This window comes from Penicillium paradoxum, assembly GCF_028828445.1.
Source record: "Penicillium paradoxum strain IBT 22861 chromosome Unknown utg000007l_segment0_segment0, whole genome shotgun sequence".
In the NCBI taxonomy this organism is placed as follows: Eukaryota; Fungi; Ascomycota; class Eurotiomycetes; order Eurotiales; family Aspergillaceae; genus Penicillium; species Penicillium paradoxum.
In genome coordinates this window covers 3,467,230-3,485,337 of record NW_026643185.1, presented here as the reverse complement: position 1 = coordinate 3,485,337, position 18,108 = coordinate 3,467,230, and the positions used below count along the sequence as shown (strand labels likewise).

The window sequence follows — 18,108 nt, the reverse complement described above, 5'->3', positions numbered from 1 at the left end:
ATTTAGTGGGCGGCAGGAGCCTCCTCATCCTCCTCGAACCAGCTCTCCTCAACAGGGGCGGCCTCGCCAGCGGCGGCCTGGCCCTCGACCTCGACCTCCTGGCTCTCGTAGGCGGAAAGTTCGCTGGCGAGGTTGGCCTCCTCGGGAGACTGGGGGGCCTTGGGGGCATTGAACTTGTGGACGTGCTCATCGGCGTCACTGGCCTTGATAGGAGTGGGCTTGTAGGCCTTGAGCTCGCGGAGGTAAAGGTCCTGAACGGGGTCGGCTGGAGCGGGTTGCGAGTTAGCGAGAATGCAGCCGATGGATATAGGAGGAACATCTAGATCATTTCGAATAGATTGCCCAGGTGGTATACATACCCTGGCGGACGGCGGAGGTCAGGAAGGTGCGGCGAGCGACCGAGACCTGTGCCCGAGAGGCACGGGAGAAGAGGGTGCGCTGCATTTGGCGTTAGTTGAAGATCAAGATAGATGAATGGAGATCGATCACTACTCACCGAGGCCCGGAGAGACTGAGACATCATCTTGGCTGAGGGTGTAGATGAGGGAGGAGGGGTGGTTCTCAACAGGATAGATCTGATCCGTCTTTCCGTGAAGTTGGAGGTTCAAACGACTTCTGTTCGGAAAGGATTCTTGGCGGATGACTCAGCCGGGCCATGTTGTTCCCGAATCTCTCCAGGACTCCAACGCTCGACCTTCATGTGAGTTGAAACAAGTAGACTGTGCTCAAATCAGAAGGATATGATTTGTGACGGATTAAGATATAATGAAGCACTGGCAACATTCTTTATTCGGGACCCTAGGGACTTAGATCTTGTAAGTAAGTTGTGCCATATATTCCCGAGACCATCCGTCTAAAAATCTTGAAATCGCAAGCATTACATATGTATATCACGGTGTGCCTCACAGCTCCTAAATATGAAAATTCATCTCATTCCCTCGAGCTCTTTAACGTCCATATTTAATTGGTCCACAACGGTGAACAAAGAACAAAGAACAAAGAATCGTCCTTTGCTACCAAAAGTTTGCTATAGTTCATCAACCAATGAAAAAGCAGCATGTCAACCACGTGATTATCTTACCAAGCCAGATTTGGACGCGGCTTTCTCCAGGTGCCGCCCATTGTTGCCTCACCTCACCCCCGTTGTCTCCCTCCCTCACTCTCCCCCGGTCCCTGGCTTCTTCTTTCTCTCCTCCTCAGCCTGTCCCCATTTTCGTGAGAGACTTCTTGCGGAGACCTTGACTGGTTCCATACGGCTGGACAAGCTGAGGCGAGGTTTCTGTTCCACTTTCAACCCAGAAAGCGCAGACTGGCGAAGGTTTTTCTACGACTGGGGGTGACTCCTTCGACCTCTGAGGGCTCTGGCCTGTGAAAGGTAATGAAAGCGTCTTTGTTCGACCTCATCTTGGCGTGACATTGTCAGAGATCAAAGATCAGACAACGTTGCTGTGTGAGAGACAATGAATTTGCTTTGGGCTGAGCTAACATGACTGCGCAAGACAGTGGCCTTGAGCAGATTGCCTTCTGATTTTTCGTCTTTTCTCCGTTGAGGGATCCTCCACAGGTGGCCCGCTTTCTTTTTCCTCACTACAGCCGCCAAGCTGTATTCGCCACTTCTCCTTCGCTACTATAATCGCAAATATCATCTGCCGCGGATCGCGCCAAAGACTCTTGCAAAGAGGTGCCATCACCGCTACGAAAGTTTCTTCAAAGCGGAAAAAATGGCTACTCCCGCCCTCGCAAAACCCGAGGCCGCCCCTTGGAAGAAAAACCTGTCCGCCCACCTTGTCTGCCCTGAATGCAAAGAAGACCCTCCGAACCTAGAATTCCCCGATTCCCACGAAACCGTTTGCGGTTCCTGTGGTCTTGTGCTCGCCGATCGCGAAATCGACCTGCACTCCGAATGGCGTACATTCTCGAACGACGATCAGAACAATGACGATCCCTCACGTGTTGGAGACGCCTCGAACCCTCTGCTCAACGGCGCTCAGCTCGAGACATCAATCGCAAGTGGAGGCTCAGGCCGCGCTCGCGACCTGTACCGTGCGCAAAACAAGCAGTCGGGCGAAAAAGCGAACAAACAACTTCTGGCAGCTTACAAGGAAATCGGTGCTTTGTGCGATGGTTTCAACATTCAGAAGACTGTCGCCGATACTGCCAAGTATCTCTTCAAGATGGTCGACGATGCCAAGGCCTTCAAGGGCAAGTCTCAGGAGGTCATTATTGCCGGGTGCATTTTCATTGCATGCCGCCAGTGCAAGGTCCCACGTACCTTCACTGAGATCTTCGCCGTGACTAAGGTAACTCGCAAGGAAATTGGCCGCATTTACAAGGCTTTGGAGAAGTTTTTCACCACGCAGAACGTCGAGCGCCACAACGCTGCCTTGGAGAATGGCGAGACTCACGACGCTACCGGCGATTACAATGCTACTACGTCAACCAAGCCCAGCGACCTCTGCAACCGTTTCTGCAATCTTCTCGACCTTCCTTACCAGGTCACCAGTGTCTCTGTCTCCCTTTCGGACCGGGTTACCGCCATGGGCGACCTGGCCGGACGTTCTCCCCTGTCTATCGTTGCAGCCTGTATTTACATGGCCTCATTCCTCATGGGTCACGGAAAGTCTGCCAAGGAGATTTCCCAGGTTGCGCACGTCAGTGACGGAACCATTCGTGGTGCTTACAAGCAATTGTATGCGGAGCGTGAGCGCTTGGTTGATCCTGAGTGGATCAAAGGCGGCAAGGGCGATATGGGTAAGCTGCCTGTGAGCTGATCAGCTTATTCGGAAATCATCTATTTTTTCGCTTGGACAATTCTCTTCATCTGAAAAGTCGACATGGCAAGGCTGCATTGCATGTCAGCCGAGAAACAATTTACAAAAAAAAAAAAGAAAAAAAGAGAGATATCAATATTTGCTGTTCTTTGGGGCACTCTGAATGTCCCTGAAATACCATCATAATACCTCGCTGCAATGCTTCTATGGTTTTGACTTCAAAATTCGCTTCTGAATGAGCCTGAGAAGAGGCTTGATTTGTAAATGAGCATATGGATAGCTAGGTTGAACAACAATCAATCATCTTGCTATGAACATAATGAATGTAGTTGTAGGTTTCGGTCCACTTTCGACTGCTTCCATGTAGATAGTAAATACGCAAGGTTTCAAATACCCCATCTGCCAGGCCGTCATGGCTGCCACGTTATATATTGCAAATGATCTACATGTATATATACCCACGTGGAAGTATGCAAGTACCAAATATTTTCTTTGATTCCAAGTCAGTCTCATAGACAACACTACTTGAAAGACAAAACCCACGTAGAAATATAAATCCCAGAAACAATCTCACGACCGAAAACGCACAAAGAGCGTCTATTCCAGAATACCCCAAAATGATGAAACCAGCATCAAAACCCAAGCATAGCAGAACCAAAGCAACAGAAAGTACTCAAAGCACCAATCAATTTACCCTTTGTTTTGAAAGGCTGGCTCGACTTTCCCCTCGTCGCTTGTACGGTTGTAGGGTCGATCATACCGCTCTTCCATCTCCTTGTTATGCTTCTTCACGTCCTCGGGTAGATCCTCTCTCAGATGACCCTCGTTATCTGCCAGCGGGGACTGAGTTCCTGCGCGTAGAGTGGGTCGTGCTTTATTGGAGGGGATTGGGGCATTGGGTAAATCTTGGGGATGCGTGGTGGTGTCTGTTTGCTCGGGGTCGTTTGCGGTTTTGTTTGCGTAGCTTCGGCGCTGGGAGAGAAGGGGTGTCTGTGTTCTTGCTGCTGAGAGAGCTGTGATGGGGGATCGGGCCTGGAATGGGGTCTTCAGGCGCATGAAGGTTGTCATTGTGGAGGTTGACGTGTGGAGGTTGGCGGGTTGATGTTGGTTTGGAGGAGGGTTGAGAAGGTGGATATGAAGGTAGGGAGTTTGGATTAGAAAAGCCACTGCTGAGGCGACTTATATAAACGCCTTTGCTGGTTCCGATTTGATAAATCAGGTTTTAATGGATTGGCAGGGGGTTCGCCTGAACTATATCATCGGTAGTGATGACGTCTTGCGATGTCATACTGCACGCGCCAAGAGCTTCGACAACTTTATATCTATTTTTATGAAATAGCTTCAAGGTAATTATACCTAGGTATATGGGTGTTTACGGTTGATAGGCTCATAATTATACACTAAAGTCAGTCGAACCGATTCACTGAAGCATGAGGTAACGATAGTCTCGACGGCTTTTGGTTAATTCTCCCACAGGACTCGGTAGCCACCAAGATCCAACCAGCCTAATCAATATAGAACACCAATGCCAGCACAATAAAAATACATGATTGGTATCTTTGCAATGAGCAAAATTCCCCCAATGTGAGTCTAGAGCAAAAGTGAGCTCAAACAACACACGAAACACCCATAAACGCCTTTTTTGTCCGATGTCGCTGTATGCACAATGAAGAATGATATAAGGCCAGTACTCAATGCCTGAGAGAATAATCTGAATTAGAGTCCAGGGGGAAAAAAGGAAAAGAAGAATAATCCCATGGCCATGTGACATACAATTTAATATCACTTGGTGTTGTCAACCGCATCTTGCGCGGGTTCTGGAGCATCGACAGAATTAGCCGAGCTCTGGAATCGATTTTTTCGCTTTCGGATCCCTTGGGATGGGGTCAAACTGGGCCTCTCTACCGAAGCCCGGGTAGAATCTGACGGCTGCTCGGAACAATCAGCCTCATAAGCACGGGAATCGTTGGGGCTGGAGATATCACTTTGTTGATTTGGTTCGGGTTGCGATTCACCATATGAATTCCGACGACTGGAGACTGACTCATTGCGACGGGATCGGGGTGGAGGCACTTTCTCGTGTGGCCTTTCATCTTTTCGCTTTGAACTAGGGGGGTTCATTTGCTCTGCGCGAAGTTGAGGAGCATTCGAGGCGGCATGGTTGAATGTCAGTAGTGGCGGTGGTGATTGTAGTCGGGATTGTGGCCGATCTAATTCTGGGGGAGACCAGTGATGATATTCAAGAGGAGACTGCGAGGGTATTCCCGACGTCCAGATAGTCGCTTCACCAGTTAGAGTCGGAGGCGTTTGGGTAGGACCGCTTCTGGCAGGAAAAGGCTCCGGGTTGAAGCCTGGATTGAGGGAATCCTGGTTAGCTGATTGTGTCATTGGGGGCTTCAGCTCGCGCTCCAGCTTCTGTCGGTCAGACCGTGATCGTGATCGGTGTAGCTTGGATTTGGCTGCCGTCGACGGGTGTTGGGACATTCCCGGTAGATACGATGTCGCCATGGGCCATGACTCACTAGATAGTACTTGATGGGGCTGTTGTGGGGGTTGTAGAGGAGTACTTTGAGACGGTTGAGTTGGATGTGGAATATTTACATGCTGTGCAGGGACGGCACAGCTGTGTTGAGGCGCCGGGACAGGTCTAGCTGGTGTAGACCACTGCCTCTGTAACTCGGCAGCCAATTTCAAATTGGCACCAGTGGTGTAGATACCGTGAAATATGAGTGGAATCAGAGTTGGTGGGACACCAGCGCGCAGGGTATCGGCGATTACTGCCTGTTCGATGCGTCGTTGTTCCAGTAGAACGTTCGCCTGGTATGATCTCTCTTCTTCCTGCTTGCGTCGATCCTCCTCCATTTTGGCATTCAGCCATACCTTCATCTCCTCTTTACCTATCCATGCAGCTGGTAGCGGAGGAACAGGACACGGCATCGTCGGTGGGTGTGGTAGACGATGGAGGCCAGATGGTGGTACTAGGTCATTGGACGAGCTCATCGTATCTTGGGAAATCCAAAGAGGCGCCCCTGTTGAAGGCTGAGGCAGTGGCTGCGGTAGCTTTGGGGGAGACAGGGACCTTGATCTGCGAGAAACAGCAAGCTGGTGGCGGACTTTGGTCCCGTTCTGGCGCATGGGTGAATTTGAAATGAGCTTCATTTTGGCAAGAGGATAACAGCGCCTTCGGTTGCATAGACGAAGGACTTGATAGGAACGCACAAGAGTTGGATAGATGACATGAATGTCATGCAAAGAGATGCAACGAGAAAAGGTTGAACAGCAGGAGCCCAAAGAGGAAACAACATACTCTCTGGGTCAAGCACTACCCCATTGAGACGTCCTAGTTCTAGATGGGGGCACTATAGCTGTTAGTTGCATCGACCTTTACCTATATAGGTAAATCGGTAAACTTGCAGATCTGAACTGGCTCTGGTCGTGGAAAATAAGCCTGAAGCCCCGTTTCTTAGTGTCTGATGTTGATGTCTTCTAGAATGGCCAACGTCACCGATGGACTAATCGGTTCAACACTCTGAATGTGTCAACAAATAGTGGAAGCTGAAAAGAGGCCAGATCTCGATCATCCTACGTCAAGGATCGATCTGGAGAGAGGATTCCATCAACAGATCAACAGATCAGTGAACGCAAGTGATCCACTCTGGAGGATATTTTTGGCATCTTTTAGAAAGCGAGTCTATATGGAGTAGAAAGAGAAGTGTCTCGGCTCGACTTGCTCAGGAGAAGATGTGGCTATACTTCATTAGGAGATTATGGACACGACATCAACAGGAGAGCCCAATGGAGTCATCCCAACAATCCGGAGGTCGAATGATATCATTCGCATGTTTAGCGAGCGTGTTTCTCGTATTCTCCCCTAAGGGGGGGGTTTGTGTTAGGTATGGCTTGGCATCGCTATATACCTGTCTCGGATTTCTCATGTTTAATTTCCTGTTTCTTCTATATCATCCATGATACCTGTCTCATTCGGCTATCTCGCCTATAAGCAGAATCTTGTTTCCCCGACGAACATATCACAACCCATCTCCATATGACTTGGCTCTCCTCAACATTTGACCCGCATCTGCAGAGTCTCTGTAGTGGATTTCTTCGCATAAGCTGACGTGCTACAGTGTATACACCAGCCCAATACAGGCAAGGAAGATCCTTGTTCAGCCCCAGCCCTTGAACAGCGTGGCCAGGGCTCAAGCTATCGGTGAGGCCGAGTGAGGCGCTACTTATTGACATGCGTCTATGGGCATCGGGCACGGTGCAATGCACGGAAGAGAACCATTTTAAATATATATATATACTCAGCGCGTTGATAGACGCCTATATGGAACCCACATTTAGCATCCCCATCAAGCAAAAAGAACGCAGAGGGTATCCCATCTCTAAGCTGCCATCTTCATCTCACCGTTTAGTCCCATCTCGGGGCCGACGAACAGCAATATCTGAGCGAAGGTGGCAGGTCGCGTCACCCAGAATTGAAAGCTGGAGGAAAGTAACAAAGATGTCATGGCCGTCTTGATTCATATATCGCCACGATCGAATCGACTCAACACCTCCGGCGGGACCGTAGGAATGTATTTGCGAGCTCGTTCGCGATTGGTGCCGCCAAAGCCAGCACCGTAGCTGATAAGCATGTCTGTGCTTGTTGGAAGGGAGAAAGGGAGGAAAAGTGTGGGATCGAGGAAGACACTATTGCCGCCACCTGGGCGATCGTCATTTCTACCGGCAATCATGCTCGCAGGTCGCGATGATATACCGGTTGAGCTGGGAGATAGCGTCTGGTCAGGAGATGTGGGTGCTTCGGAGGGCTGCTCCCTTGATGGCGTCTTCGGACGAGCATCTGCTGCTGCTACAGGCCCTAGTCCAGCTTCTGCCCTTGCCTTCTCTTCTTGGATTTCTTGCTGCCGGCGAAATAGCAATTCGGGGTCATGGTGCATCTCGAGAAGGAACTTCATTGCTTCCTTATTTAGCCCCTTCTCGCCTACTTCTGGGCGATATGACTTGACAGCATGCAGGAGCTGGGCGGGCGTGAGTTGTTGGAGTTGGAGCAGGGTCGTCACAAGAGATTCATGGTCATCACCGAGCGATGAGAAGCATTGGAGCCATTGAAGAAGCTGAATGACCGGAGCCAGATGTCGACGGGCGGCCTCAATTGTGGACTCTCCCGTGCTGTTTGTAGATCCGTTTTCGTAATGCTCTGGCACACGGTTGTTTGTGCGCGCCCAGTCCTCTAATGTTGAGACATTCATGCGTATTTGCATCGCTTTCGTCCGCGCTAGATATCGTTTTGTGCTCATGATTCGGTTGAAGATTTCGGCACTAAGCCAGTAGAAAAGTTGAGAGAGGATCTGTGTCGTGATCACCGAGTGAACATCATACAGATCGAGTACAAAGAGAGTGGATGAAAGTAAAGAGGTGATGTTCCGAGGCGAGATCTGTGCTCGTCGCCGCGGTGATGGAGGTCGGAATCGCTTCTCTTCGGGCTCGGGGTCTTTGCTTTTATTTTTGCGGAACAGCTTCCACTCGTTTTGGAACGCCACATCCTCCAGTCCAGGGATGGTCTCATGATCCAGCATTGCCGCATCCAGGACTTTGTTCATTCGACGCTCGGCGTCACGAATAACGAGAACGAAAACCTCGTTGATCAGCTCCGCCAGGTGGAGCTGAAACTCGACAGTAGATTCCACTAGGCCTCCATCCTTCTTAAGATAATGGAGCAGAAGTGTGGCATTTGACAGCCAGAAAGCTTGCATTGTCATATCCCATTGATAACGTTCTACAACGTCGTTGATCTTATCCATTGCAGATGTGAGCAGAGTTGTGAGCAGCTCAGGACTGGCATGGTAATGTGCATAACGGGCGCTGAGGAAGAGAAGATTTGCAGGCACTGGCTTCTGAGAAGGGGACCGCTGGGGGGTCATATTGGTGATGATGATATCCAAAATGCGCTCTAGCTCATGATCCTGGAAGACAAACATCTGATCGTTCAGACATCTGTCCCAAACAAATTCCTGCTGATCTTCCTCGAGTTCATCCTCATCGGATGGCTATGAAATGAATAAATTAGGTCGACCAAAGACACAACAAGAGTGCGCTATTAAGACTCACATCGAATTTCTCATCGAGCCCTAGGCTAGACAGATCAACCTCCAAGTTGATTGCGCTCTCTTCCATCATCATCCGCCTCTTCATCTCAGTCTCAGCTAGCTCTTCCTCGAAACGACCATGCGCCAGTCCCGCATCATAGAAGTCATCTGTGATAGCAACAGCGCCAAAAGTGTAGCCATATCCATGGAGATATTCGGAAATTTCACTGCCCGGCTGCGCGAAATCAAAAGCCGTACCCCCAGACGACGACTTGATATCCGGCGATGCCCCATGATCAAGCAGTATCTTCGCTATCGTCTTATGTCTGTTAGTCATAGCCCACATCAAAGCGCTCCACTGATTACGATCCTGCCTATCGACAAAGGCACCGGCGTCAATGAGCGCAGCAACGACTTCCTGGTGACCCTATCATAGTCCGTCAGCATCGCACCAACAGTATGCGTAGAATATCAACCCACAAAGCAACTAGCATAAATCAACGGCACAGTCCCCTCCTCATCGGGCATATTAACATCAACGTATGTCCTCGCCTGACCCTGTACTAATTTGCGCACGCGCTCCACATCACCATTGCTGGCTGCCATATTCAAGCTCTTTTGGAGAATATCGCGCTTCTCGGCATCGGTCAATTTCTCGTCCGCGGCGATTGTCTCTTCGTCCGCAGTGAGTGAATCCACCTCTCTATGTGCCGCCTGGGCAGCAAGCATCTCCATCAACCGGGCATCGCTATCTTCGAGATCGCGCCCATAATAGGCCCGCAGGTCATGTTCACTATCGTGCGAATGGTCGTCGAGCGCCAGGCTGAAGGATAATGGCTTTGCGGCGACCGGCGCGGTCAAGAATTGTGATTGACCTGCGATAGTTCCGAGGATTAGATCTTAGTGTTCAACCGCTACCACGGCCAGCTGGTAGATGTGCTAATGTAGGAATGTCGGGGACATCCGTCCGTTGAGGTTCGGGGAGTGAGTTCCGCGGACCTCCAGAGAACACTCACCTTGCCAAGCATCATACATCTCAGTCTCCGGCTGGAAGAATGGGACGGAGCGACGATCATCCAGGGATTTGGGTAAGTCATCTGGGAGTTCCTGTTTAGCGTCGTGGAAGGACACGGGGCTGTGGCCACTGTGGTCGCTGTGGTCATTGGCATCGGTGTCCTCTGAGGCCCCGCGCCGCGGTTCGGTCGTGTCCATCGTGGCGGGCTGGCTGTCCGGTAGACCTGTGGCGGGACATCAAATTCTGGATTTGCGAATCTGCAGAGCCCTCTCTAGGGGTATGTGAAGGAGGAGACCCTCCAGTAGAAATTGGTGGTTGGAGGGGGTGGTGGTGATGGGTGAGAGCTGATTTTGGTGTTCCGTTCCTGGACCAGCGCGATGCGGCCCCGAGATATGACGCACCTTCACGCTTTGCTATGGGATGTGGGGGCTAAGGCGATATGATTTGTCTATATTTGATCGGGAAGATATATGTCATGGATTTTCATCTCTTACGCGGGTGCTTCATGTAGTATGGAGATCATAAGTTTGTTCGAACCCCCTATTCGCCCACAGATCGTCTTCTCAGGAACTGCAACTTTTTAGAAACATCACGCAATAGGATACTTAATGTCTTGCTATTGTTATCTCTGGGCATTGATCAGCTGCCTGATAAGAAGTAGGTATGAGTGCCCAATTAGGTAAATAGGGTGAGGAACTAGATGCCTATATTGTACATTGGAGAAATGCAAGTTTGACAAGAAAGGAAAACACCAGTATTTAACGAATGCCTAAGGTAGTGTGTAGAAGCGCTCCAAATACAGAATAATACTAGCCTTGAAAAGGACTATGATGTCTCAACCCCACGCTCTGATGCAAAAAGGACGCCCCATCCCACCGTGTTATAGGCATGTGGTCATCAACGAATGAAAGAAGACAAGGAAAGAGACGATGCTTAAGAGCAAACCGCAAACCGCTAAGCGACTTTGACAGATAGGAAACGACAGTGGCTGTCCCCACTACAGTAAACCACCGTGGCCATCTCCGATGGGGATTGATATCGACAATGTCATGTGCGACACATATCCTGGGATGGCCGGGATGTGCAGGAAGATAGCTGGAATCATGAAACAACCAGGCCAATCATAGACAGACAGAAGTCTCCCTTGCCAGACACAACCCTGTTCGGCTCCGAAAAAGACGAAAAAGGAAAATCCAAAAAAAAAAGAAAGATAAAGAAAGATATTAACCAGATGCAAAGTATCGGTACAACGTATACAGCAGAGGGACAAAGTCCTCTCTGGAGAAAAAGGGGGTATAAAGTATCCAATCGCCGTAAGGATTGTACAAAAGTGGATATAGATGCAACCAAAATGACCAAGGAAAGAAACAAATGAGAGATTATTCAAGTGCTTTGCTGCGAGCTTGGAGCTCGTCTTCGGGAAGACAGGCAATCCACAAGCATCGTTCAATAATGCCTGGCACGGGCTCGAACTTGTATTTCGTGCTGGCATCGATGAGACGGAGCAGGCTCTTAACGATTCGTGCTGCTGTGCGATAGCGCTCGAAGTTGACGAGCAGACCACCATTGTTGTTGCTGACCTGCGCAGGTTTCTGAGCATTATAAGTGAGATCATGAACGTATAGACCTAGAAATTAACAATGTTAGCATATGAGACCTCGAATGCTATCTGAGGAGATGATCTCAGAACTCACCAATGAAGGGAATGCAGCCTTCCTGCAAGTTGGCGGTTTCCATTTCGACACGCAAGTCATTGAAGTTGCGCACCGGTTGAATCAAGCACTCCATATCCTTGAATAGTCGCTTATCCTCCGCGGGAATCAATTGCCACGTACCCTGCAGCCGGGAGCAATCCGAAGAGGATAGAGCAATAGCAATCTGGAGCATCGTGGCATAATTGCAGATGCGGCGTGCATGTGCAGCAGTATGGATATACTTGATGATTGTACGGGCCCGCTCGTGGATGTCACGGGTCAGGACAATCTCCGACAATATCCATTTGACCATGAGATTGAAGCGGCCGACGACCAAGTCGATGCCCTTGCGTTGCTCGTCTGTGAGGAACTGGACCCAGTTCGTGACTAAGGGGCAGGCACTGCTCCATTTCATTTCGACTAGATCTCGCCAGTCGACTTCACTCAGGGCAGCCATTTCGACCAATGTAAGTTGGTGGGCAAGAACCTGTGATTCACAAGACAGGATGAATGGGACATGGTCAGGAACAAAGCTGGTGATGGAGTTGTGATCTTGATGGTTGTTTTCCGAATTGAATAAGACATCGCTCGAGACTTGCTGTATGTTGATAGGACGCGAAGCAAAATTGGCCACTTCTTTATGGCGGGGGGATGTGTCGGGTGTAAGAGGCTGGGCCTGGAACAAGACTGTATTCAACGGGGAAGGATAGGAAGTGAAAGATCCCGGATGTTGAATGGTCATCGGCGGGGAGGGAGGTTGGGCTAGAGGGGGAGCTGAGATCTCTACAGTTGAAGAACTAAAGCTGCGAGTGTCTGTCGACTGTCTCGCGGCTATAGCCTCACGCGGATCAATCATGTCAACTGACATCTCAGAGGACAGTGTCGAGAAACGCTTTGGGGTAACCTGGCCAACATCATGAGGATCTGAGGCCGGAATGGATGAGCCGGGAGGAATGCGACGCATGCTATCGGTTTCGTGCACTATCTGGATTGAGGGGTGCGAGGAGGCAGGTTCAGAAGTGCCACGAGTGGAACTGAGAGTGAGCGGAGCACCTTGCGAGTCATATTGGAATGTATGGCTCGTGGGCTGCCATTTCATGGTCTCATCGGTTAGTCCTCTTTCAAGGAGCGGAATGGAGTTATAAGACTCCTCGGAATCGGCCACAGAGTCAGAATACGGTCTAGGCGGCGCCAGTCGACCACCCACAGTAGAATACGCAGACCTGTCTGTCTGTCGCCTGCGAGAGAGAACATCCCATCCAGGCTTGGCCGTTGCGAGCCCCTTCGAAACCAAGGGCTTTTCGTTGTGGATGTGAGATTCTCCTATCTGTGGAGATACAGAGTCTCGGTCAGCACCTGAAGGCCCATCCCATTTGCCCTCCAGCTTCAATAACGTTGACTCAATGCCCCCATCATCATCATCAGGAATTTGTGCAAATTTGGCAATGACCGACTCGAATGAACGCCTCAGTGGCCGGGAATTGCGCGGCTGAATGAGCGAGTATCGTGGATTCGGAGGAATCAAAACCGAAGGAGGTCTTGTGATATCGCCATCAGAGGAGCCCGTTTCATCCATAATCGAGTCATCCCAGGATGCGAACGAGTCACGACGCATGGGAGGCTCGGATGCGTCTCCGGTTTGCATTTGACGTAGGTTTCCGCCTCGGCGCCTGCGAAGAACCGGCCCCGACATTTTGTCGTTCTGATCTTGTGAAATATGACAGCTTGCAGTGGATGGAGCTACCGAGCTGCCCATCGAAGACCGCTGTCTCGAGATCCCGCTTTGGAAGGATGCGTACTTTCGTAGTCGCAGGGAAAGAGAAGTTTTGTTCTTCTTTATAGGTGTTGATTCACGCTCGACGGAGGACGATCTCTGTGGTGTGAAAGGGCGAGGAGGGTAGAATATGTTTGGGTCAGCTGCCACTTCTGATTCATCGGCATTATAGCAAAGTGGTCGAAGATGTTCGCCTCCCACATGTATCGATTGCATCGAGGCACAGTCATCTGGCAGTTCAAATTCCGACCTTTGGTAGGTGATATCATCGCCATTTGCCATTGGCTCTGGCGCAGCTCCCGACATGAAGGGCATTTCAAACCCGGTATCATCAACGATGATGATTGATTCGCTTCCCATAGTGATACCACTCCGGAGTTTGGATTCAGCATGAGGGGTTTGCATCGGTAGAAGATTAGTATTGTGAGGTGAAGGCTCATGTAGAGCCACTTGATCAGGGTTAGCCGCAGCTCCCGGTTGAGTTTGGTCTTTCGTTTCGTCCTTATTCATAGCTCGACGATATTGTTTGAGGACCTCGTCACAGAGTAGATCAATCCGAGCTGGGTATTTCGGAACAGCAGCCATCTTCCTCTCACGGTAGAATTCAGAGCCAAAAGCCATTCCAACTGGCATTGCGGATGTCTTCCCACGAGAAGGCAATGAAATGGCCTCACTAACATTCGCAATACGAGCAGAGACGCTATGTCCACCGTTCCGTGTGTGCAAGGCTCGTTTGATCGAGCCGATTATAGTTTTCATACCCGAGCTAGATGAGGACTTGGGTACTTCTGGCGTACTTCGACGATCCGTGTTTGTGCTCTTGGTTGGAGGGGGAAGGGGAGGAGATTCTGGTGCCATCATTGTCATGTATGATTCTGGAGGAGGAAACATCTCTCCGCGTATCAGACTGACCGGATCCAACAGCTCCTGTGGCGCGGATCCCGTTTCTGGCTCCGTCGCAAACATGGGCACTCGGTCATCTCGCACCGAGTCCGAGAAACTTCCACTTCTTTTATGACTATGGCTTTGGTAGGGATGCCGCGAAGCCATGGGAGACGCAGGTAGAATTGGCGGTTCGTGAGCCCTGGACGGGGACTTGGACTTTGTGGGGGCCAACAATACAGGACGAGGCGCCTTGGCCTTCGAGGCAGACATGGAAAACCGCTTGGGGGATTTGGGTGGCAATGAACATGATAGTGCCATCATGCTCTGTTCGCTTTTGACGGATAACGGAATACTTTGGGCAGTTGCAGAAGAATCATTGCGATCATGTTGGATAGAGAAAGGAAGACTTTCGCGAAAGGTCGTGTCTGCATAGGGCGTCATGCCAGAGGGAGAGATGTGTTGCTGCAATTCCGTGACCTGAGATGGCTCCATCTGAGCGTTTCCAGGTAGAATTGGAATTTCAGGGTCGTTATATGCGCGAGACAAGTCGGCTGAGGACCAATACATTGAACATTTGCCATCCCAGCACCGCTTAAGGTCAATGAGAATCTTTCGATCACTCGTGCCGCCATTCTCGCGAGACCTGACATCGGAATATAATTCGTTGATGGTGTCGCAGAAGTGGGTTCGAAGTTCGTTATTCGTAACAAAGTCATCAACAAAGTAATTGAGAATCCAGTGTCGCAGAGCTGCAAATGTGCGGATCCTAATGATGCGTCCGTCGTCCTGGGGCCGGTTGATTGCCCACTTCAACCGCGCAAGAAGAAGAGCCAAAAGATGTGTTGTCGATAGATATGAACGGAAAGTAAGGAAGAAGTCTGACACAAGCTCATAATCCATGAACGACTCAGAAGAGATTTGCGCAACGATTCGGGCAGGTGTGGCCGCGCTGATATCTTTCGTCCCAGGAATGTATCGAACAACTGACCCATCATCCATATCATAAACCAACGTTTCATATATAGATGGCTCGACCGGCTCCTTCAATTCATAGACCATGGAATTCCTTGGAACCGGCGAAGCTCGGTTCATCTCAATCACCGCCGCCGTGCCCGAGAACATGGAAATCGCAAAAGACGGCCGGTTTCGCGAGAAAGAATCTCGAGGATATGGACTGTGAAGTCCCGGAAGTGGATCTGCCATCCCTCCGAGTAAGGTTGAATTCCTGAAAGGGTCCGACATTGAGGTTCGCGAGTAGACCGAATTCTGTATCATGGCATTACCATCGGTGTTGAAACGTGGCGACCCGAGCCGATAGCGAGGGATGGGGACCTCCAAGTCCGGTGTTGAATTCTCATGCGCAGACTTGGGGCGATCTTCCGATCTATCGATCACAATTCGCAGCTCTCCGCGCTTTCCAGCCCCGACGATCGATTGCTGTTCGGATATTGTCGAAAAGGAGATCGGTCTGGCGCGGTGCTGGGTTGAGAGTTCGTGGGGAGCGCATTCGGAGAAGACGGACTCGGTATCCTCGGGATGTTCGCGCGGACTTAGTTCAGAGAGCTGCGAGCTCGACCACCTGGATGGATCGTCGCGGACAGGTGCAGGAGGCTGCGGCTGAAGGAAATTGGGTTTTGCGGTATCAACTGGAGAAAAGGATGCAGGCTGCGGTCCTTTCTGGGGTGAATTGGCAATCGGTCTAGGTCATTCAAATAGTCAGACTATCAGCAGACTGTACATATGTGACACAGCACGGGGATATTTAGATTGATTGGTGTACCTGAGGAATATTTTGCCATTTTGGCCGACACTTCTCACGGTGAAGTGCCCGGCCTTCCTCCCGGATGGAAGCGCCTCTAGCGTGCCACGATGTGTTTGGGAGCGCTGCAGGTTGTTCTGTCGTAACATCTCATGGCTCTTCCTAGCGTTTATCCCTGTTGGTCGCTCGCGTGCGAACTTCAGCTCTAGGTTGCGCTTGAGGTTGCCACCCGGGACTATGGTATTGGCACGTCGAATATTCGAGTTCAGATTCTGGGGTCCTTCGCCCGGCATCGGCTGTGAGGATAATTCATTGATTTGGACTTGCGAACCCAAAAAGGCATCTTTGAACTCCGGCTGATCGATAGGAGGGAAGGGCTCCATGGCGCGAAATGGAAAACAGCGCGAAACCCGCGACGGGGCCAGGGTGTGTACCACTGGAAGTTAAGGCAGAATCATTCAAAAATTCATGGGCTATGAGGTCAGAAACATTAAAAAAGAGAGAATCAGACAGCTCTGTTTTGGTGGAGTTCCCAACGCGGGAAGGCGAACGGAACTCTGGGACGCTGGGAACTGGGCAACGGCTGCCCCTTTACGACTAGTTCGGGTGAATTTCTGTGAGATTAATCTTACGCTCTGCAACTATGCTTTGGTCCCGAGGATTTCATACGATATACATACACTATATGATGCAAGTCTCGCCTCTCGAGCTATCTGTCCCCTCTATATCTCGACCATGCCGAGCTGAGGGCGGGACTCGACGGCGTGTAAGGGATGTTGATAGGTCACTCCTTGGTTCCACCGGCCAAAACAGCCCCAGTGAAATGGGAGGATTGTCAAAGATTGGCAATGCAGATTTGGCTTGTGGTTGGCTGGAATCCCCCGTTATGTCCATCTCCACTTGACCGGCACAGAGTGACGCGAAACTGGGAAAATGCTACGGAGCATCGATTGGTGAACGGAGCTTCCGGCTGTTCGACGTGTCCCGGATCGGGGTCTCTTAATTTATAGGTCTGACTTCTTGTCTTTGACGATGTGTGATTTCCAAGGTTTTGTACGGAGTACTGATCATCCAGATTATCATGCAATGATGGTGTAGGAAGATTGGCTGCCCTGTATGTACAATGTACTCCGTACTCTGTACTCCATACGGAGTACTCCGTACTCCGTACAACTCGCATATGAATTTGAGATCTGAGGCCCCATTGAAATTATGGAGATCCGGAAAATTATTCAACGTACTTTTGTGGGCTCCATAATGTCTCAATGGAGTGGCCTGATCCATAGCTGCGGACACTCTCGTCTCTTATATCAGATTCCGCGATTTCTGGCGGATGAGATGTCACATGTCAAACGATCAGACTGACAGGTCCAGGAGAAGTGACATGTCCAACCCAAAATCAAGGGCCTGAAACTCAAGGTGAGGGGCTTCCACCTTGCTCTGGTAATTTGGACGGTCTCCGGGGAACGGCAAGCTTTTCGTGATCTGAAGCTTCGGTTTTGGGCAAGGATCACATCGCTACTCCCTGCTCCGTACGAGATCGGAGGTACGGAGTATTTAGGGGGGATTTCGGTCGTTTGCCCTGGGGGTTTTTTTTTCCCGCATTTTCGCCATTCCCGAGGTCAGCTGCAGGGGGCTGAATATCGCAAATGTTGCTTTGTCGCTCTAGGCGAGCAACGCTAGCATTCTCTGTTGGAGTCTCGGACCCGACATGCCACGCGGAACTGGTTTCGTCTGTAACGCTCATATCCCAGTCGGGGATACGGGAGATACAGGGCTTCAGAGTTGGCATTCCTTCGGGTATGACCTGGCCCCAATAAGCAACCTACTCATCTTATAGTACGATAGCAAAGAATCCGTCGTTTCCATTCAGTCCCACTCTTTCCTTTTTATGTCTTTAAGTAGAAACTATTGAAAGCTTCGCCAGTGGCTCCTTCACACGTGGTGAGCATTTGACGGTCCCGAACGGATCGAAAACTGCTTCAATAATGCGTATATTAGATCTGTTGGGTTCTATTTCATCGTCATTGTTGATGTATCGTTTTCACCCTTTACTGGGAATACCCCAGTTCCAAGGTTGGTAAATTCGAGTCTCAAGTACGTACTGTCAAGATACCC

The 18,108-nt window shown here is 50.3% G+C and overlaps 6 protein-coding genes across 6 annotated transcripts; 1 reads left to right on the top strand and 5 right to left on the bottom strand.

The window, feature by feature from the left end:
* Positions 1–2: 2 nt before the first annotated feature.
* N7457_008817 (ATP synthase subunit H) lies at positions 3–523 on the bottom strand (the record flags this gene model as incomplete). Its single annotated transcript, XM_057179860.1, has 3 exons — positions 3–265; positions 360–438; positions 497–523. The coding sequence occupies 3 exons, from the start codon at positions 521–523 to the stop codon at positions 3–5; spliced, it is 369 nt and encodes a 122-aa protein (XP_057028246.1).
* A 1,198-nt stretch (positions 524–1,721) lies between these two features.
* On the top strand, positions 1,722–2,771 carry N7457_008816 (transcription factor SUA7; the record flags this gene model as incomplete). The annotated part of the gene is made up of 1 exon (XM_057179859.1): positions 1,722–2,771. The coding sequence occupies one exon, from the start codon at positions 1,722–1,724 to the stop codon at positions 2,769–2,771; it is 1,050 nt and encodes a 349-aa protein (XP_057028245.1).
* Positions 2,772–3,461: 690 nt separating this feature from the next.
* N7457_008815 (uncharacterized protein) lies at positions 3,462–3,839 on the bottom strand (the record flags this gene model as incomplete). The annotated part of the gene is made up of 1 exon (XM_057179858.1): positions 3,462–3,839. The coding sequence occupies one exon, from the start codon at positions 3,837–3,839 to the stop codon at positions 3,462–3,464; it is 378 nt and encodes a 125-aa protein (XP_057028244.1).
* Positions 3,840–4,553: 714 nt separating this feature from the next.
* Positions 4,554–5,930, bottom strand: N7457_008814 (uncharacterized protein; the record flags this gene model as incomplete). The annotated part of the gene is made up of 1 exon (XM_057179857.1): positions 4,554–5,930. The coding sequence occupies one exon, from the start codon at positions 5,928–5,930 to the stop codon at positions 4,554–4,556; it is 1,377 nt and encodes a 458-aa protein (XP_057028243.1).
* A 1,367-nt stretch (positions 5,931–7,297) lies between these two features.
* N7457_008813 (uncharacterized protein) lies at positions 7,298–10,075 on the bottom strand (the record flags this gene model as incomplete). Its single annotated transcript, XM_057179856.1, has 4 exons — positions 7,298–8,824; positions 8,886–9,290; positions 9,344–9,738; positions 9,880–10,075. 4 exons carry the CDS (start codon positions 10,073–10,075, stop codon positions 7,298–7,300), a joined length of 2,523 nt encoding a protein of 840 aa, XP_057028242.1.
* A 1,182-nt stretch (positions 10,076–11,257) lies between these two features.
* On the bottom strand, positions 11,258–16,373 carry N7457_008812 (mitotic regulator LTE1; the record flags this gene model as incomplete). The annotated part of the gene is made up of 3 exons (XM_057179855.1): positions 11,258–11,505; positions 11,573–15,930; positions 16,012–16,373. 3 exons carry the CDS (start codon positions 16,371–16,373, stop codon positions 11,258–11,260), a joined length of 4,968 nt encoding a protein of 1,655 aa, XP_057028241.1.
* Positions 16,374–18,108: the final 1,735 nt, after the last annotated feature.